The sequence below is a fragment of the Bactrocera neohumeralis genome, chromosome 5 (genome assembly GCF_024586455.1).
Source record: "Bactrocera neohumeralis isolate Rockhampton chromosome 5, APGP_CSIRO_Bneo_wtdbg2-racon-allhic-juicebox.fasta_v2, whole genome shotgun sequence".
NCBI lineage: Eukaryota > Metazoa > Arthropoda > Insecta > Diptera > Tephritidae > Bactrocera > Bactrocera neohumeralis.
Window position 1 is genome coordinate 60,873,658 of NC_065922.1, and position 2,972 is coordinate 60,876,629.

Consider the following 2,972-nt stretch of genomic DNA (forward strand, 5'->3'; position numbering starts at 1 on the left):
TACACAATTTCGTTGTGGCCTTACTAATACCTTTCACTTCAATGAAATTTTAATATTTTGTTCAAAGTGAAATTTTTTATGCAAAACATAAGTAAATAGGTAAATTTTTTGTTTTAAATTATAAATTTTTATTACAAATGATATAACAGAGCTATTTTATGCTTTTATTTGTAAAATAACGTCAGGTTTATTAGAACTTTGAATAATTTTACATATTAGTGGCATCACTCCTCTCCACTGTCAACTCTAATGTCGTCCTACTGTCGTCGGCAAATTTAAGAATAATTTCAAGTTAGCGAGAGCGACAACTGACGGCCTGCAGTCGTGTAGTCGTGCTGCTGTCTAAATAACTGTGCCCTTAAGAACGTGTGTATTTTAATATTTAACAGATGTCGCTTGCAGTCTGTTGCGCTCTATGTGTTCAGCAGTTAATGTCGTATTGGAATCGTTAAGAGTCGATATTAAGCGTATATTGCAATCGATATAAGTAGTATGTTATCATTAAGCACATGTAGTTGACATACTTATGTATAATTCTGGTGTTTTGTTTATTTCGTATGTAACTTCTATTTCAGTTCTATAATCACATAGAATGAAAATCAAAGCTAAAAAGCATGATGGTTCTACCAGCGTGGCTCGCACTGATAGGGAAATACAAGAATTGAAGCAAAAGTATGAATCGATGCCGCTTGAAAATGAAATAAAAAAATTTGTGGATATGCCTTTATCTCAAAAAACACTAAAGGGCTTACTGGACTCCAAATATGTTGTCCCGACAGAGATTCAAAGGAAAAGTATATTGACAGCATTAATTGGAAAAGATTTAATGGGAACTGCGATTACTGGAAGTGGGAAGACTCTTGCCTTCTTGATACCAGTAAGTAAATATATATATATTTTTTAATTGGCTTAATTACAAATTTAAATCTTCAGGTTATCGAACACTTATATCTAAACAAATGGTCACGCACCGATGGAGTATGCGCGATTGTTATTTCTCCCACTCGTGAACTAGCGTATCAAATATTCGAGACATTGAAACGAATAGGAAGATATCATGATTTCTCGGCTGGCTTGATAATTGGTGGAAAGAACTTGAAGTTTGAACGAAGTAGAATGGATCAATGCAATATATTGATATGTACACCTGGTAGACTGCTGCAGCATATGGATGAAAATCCCTTATTTAATGCAACTACCATTGAAATGTTAGTGTTAGACGAAGCAGATAGATGCTTGGATATGGGATTTGAAGAAACTATTAATGCAATAATCGAACATTTTCCAACCGACCGTCAAACTTTATTATTTTCTGCCACACAAACAAATAACGTAAAAGATATTGCAAGACTCAATTTGCTGGATCCAATTTTTATCGGAGAAAAGTCAAAATCTGAAGACATAATCCCAGAGTTGTTACAGCAAAACTACGTTGTGATGGAATTGGAGGATAAAATTACGATGTTATGGTCATTTATAAAAAATCATCTCAAACAAAAAATTATCGTTTTTTTTACCAGTTGCAAACAGGTAAAATACGTTTTCGAAATTTTTTGTAAACTACGACCGGGTACAAGCTTACTTGCACTTTACGGAACCCTACATCAGGATCGAAGAATTGCAATATATAATGATTTTACACGAAAAAGTAATGTTGTACTATTTGCCACTGATATCGCATCGCGAGGGCTAGATTTTCCTACAGTCAATTGGGTTGTGCAAATGGATTGCCCAGAAGACTCAGTTCAATATATTCATAGAGCGGGAAGAACTGCTAGAAATAAAGCACGTGGAGAAAGTCTCCTGGTCCTAACACCGTCTGAAGAACAAGGTATGATAAAAGAATTGGAGGACAAGAATATACATATTAAAAAAATACATATAGATCCGAAAAAGCTATTTTCGCCCAGACTGAAGATAGAAGCCGCATTGGCCCAAAACACTGAATTAAAAGCATCAGCACAGCGAGCTTTTGTATCCTATATTAAATCCATATTCCTAATGAAGAATAAACAGATTTTTAATGTATTTCAGTTAAATCTTGAAAACTATGCCAAATCATTAGGACTCATTGTTACGCCCCGTGTTCGGTTTTTGGAGCGTCTATTAAAGAAAAAAGGTTCGGAGACTGAAATGGTAAATGAATCAAATGATTTTGTACACGAAGATTCAGACAACGATGACGATTTCCTTAAAGTTAAACGAGTCGACCATGATCTGGGTAACAATTTGGACGATGTTACTCTGGAACTGCCCAAGAAAAACAAAATCTTGACGAAAGCTGCGGCTGCAAAAAAAGCGATAAGAAAAAAAATAGCTCCAAATGAGAAAATGAATTTCGATGATGATGGAAACGTCATAATTGATAATATGAAACAGTTGCGTTCTGAACTTCCCGAAGAATATGAAAACAAAGAAGGTGGAATAAACATTGAGATAGCGAAAAAAGTTATATCACAAGAAGATAAATACGACAAAGAAAGATTTAGACAACTTGTTAAGCAACGCCACAAATTACAGAAGGAAAAGTTGAAAAAACATACAGATGAAAATTTACAAAGCAATTCCGCTGAAAGTGAAAGCGAAGACGACGTCGACTTATCCTGGTTGCCTGATCCAGATAAAATATATGATTCGAATCGTAAGGCAGACGAAACCGAAACAACTGAAATGAGTTTAAGTGATGATGATGATTCGGAAGAGCCATCTAGTAAAAAAGCAAAATTTACTTCCAAACTCACTTTGAATGACGCCGAATCAATCGTTGCCCAACTTTTATCAAATACAGTATAATTTGCATAAACATTTTCATTGTAGTACTCTTAATGTGTATGAACCCATATTTACGTAACATTTCTGTAAATATATTAATGGTCCACTGCAAATGAAAAAAATATATAATTTTGTTAACAACTGCATTAAGACCACAACTCAAATGTTTTGTTTTCAAAGAACGTTTTTTATTAAGTTTT

At 34.1% G+C, this 2,972-nt stretch overlaps 1 protein-coding gene across 1 annotated transcript; it reads left to right on the forward strand.

Annotated features, from left to right (window-relative positions):
• Nucleotides 1-505: 505 nt before the first annotated feature.
• LOC126759406 (probable ATP-dependent RNA helicase DDX10) lies at nucleotides 506-2,930 on the forward strand. The gene is made up of 2 exons (XM_050474190.1): nucleotides 506-877; nucleotides 934-2,930. The coding sequence occupies exons 1-2, from the start codon at nucleotides 593-595 to the stop codon at nucleotides 2,791-2,793; spliced, it is 2,145 nt and encodes a 714-aa protein (XP_050330147.1). The 5' UTR covers nucleotides 506-592; the 3' UTR covers nucleotides 2,794-2,930.
• The last annotated feature ends 42 nt before the right edge of the window (nucleotides 2,931-2,972 follow it).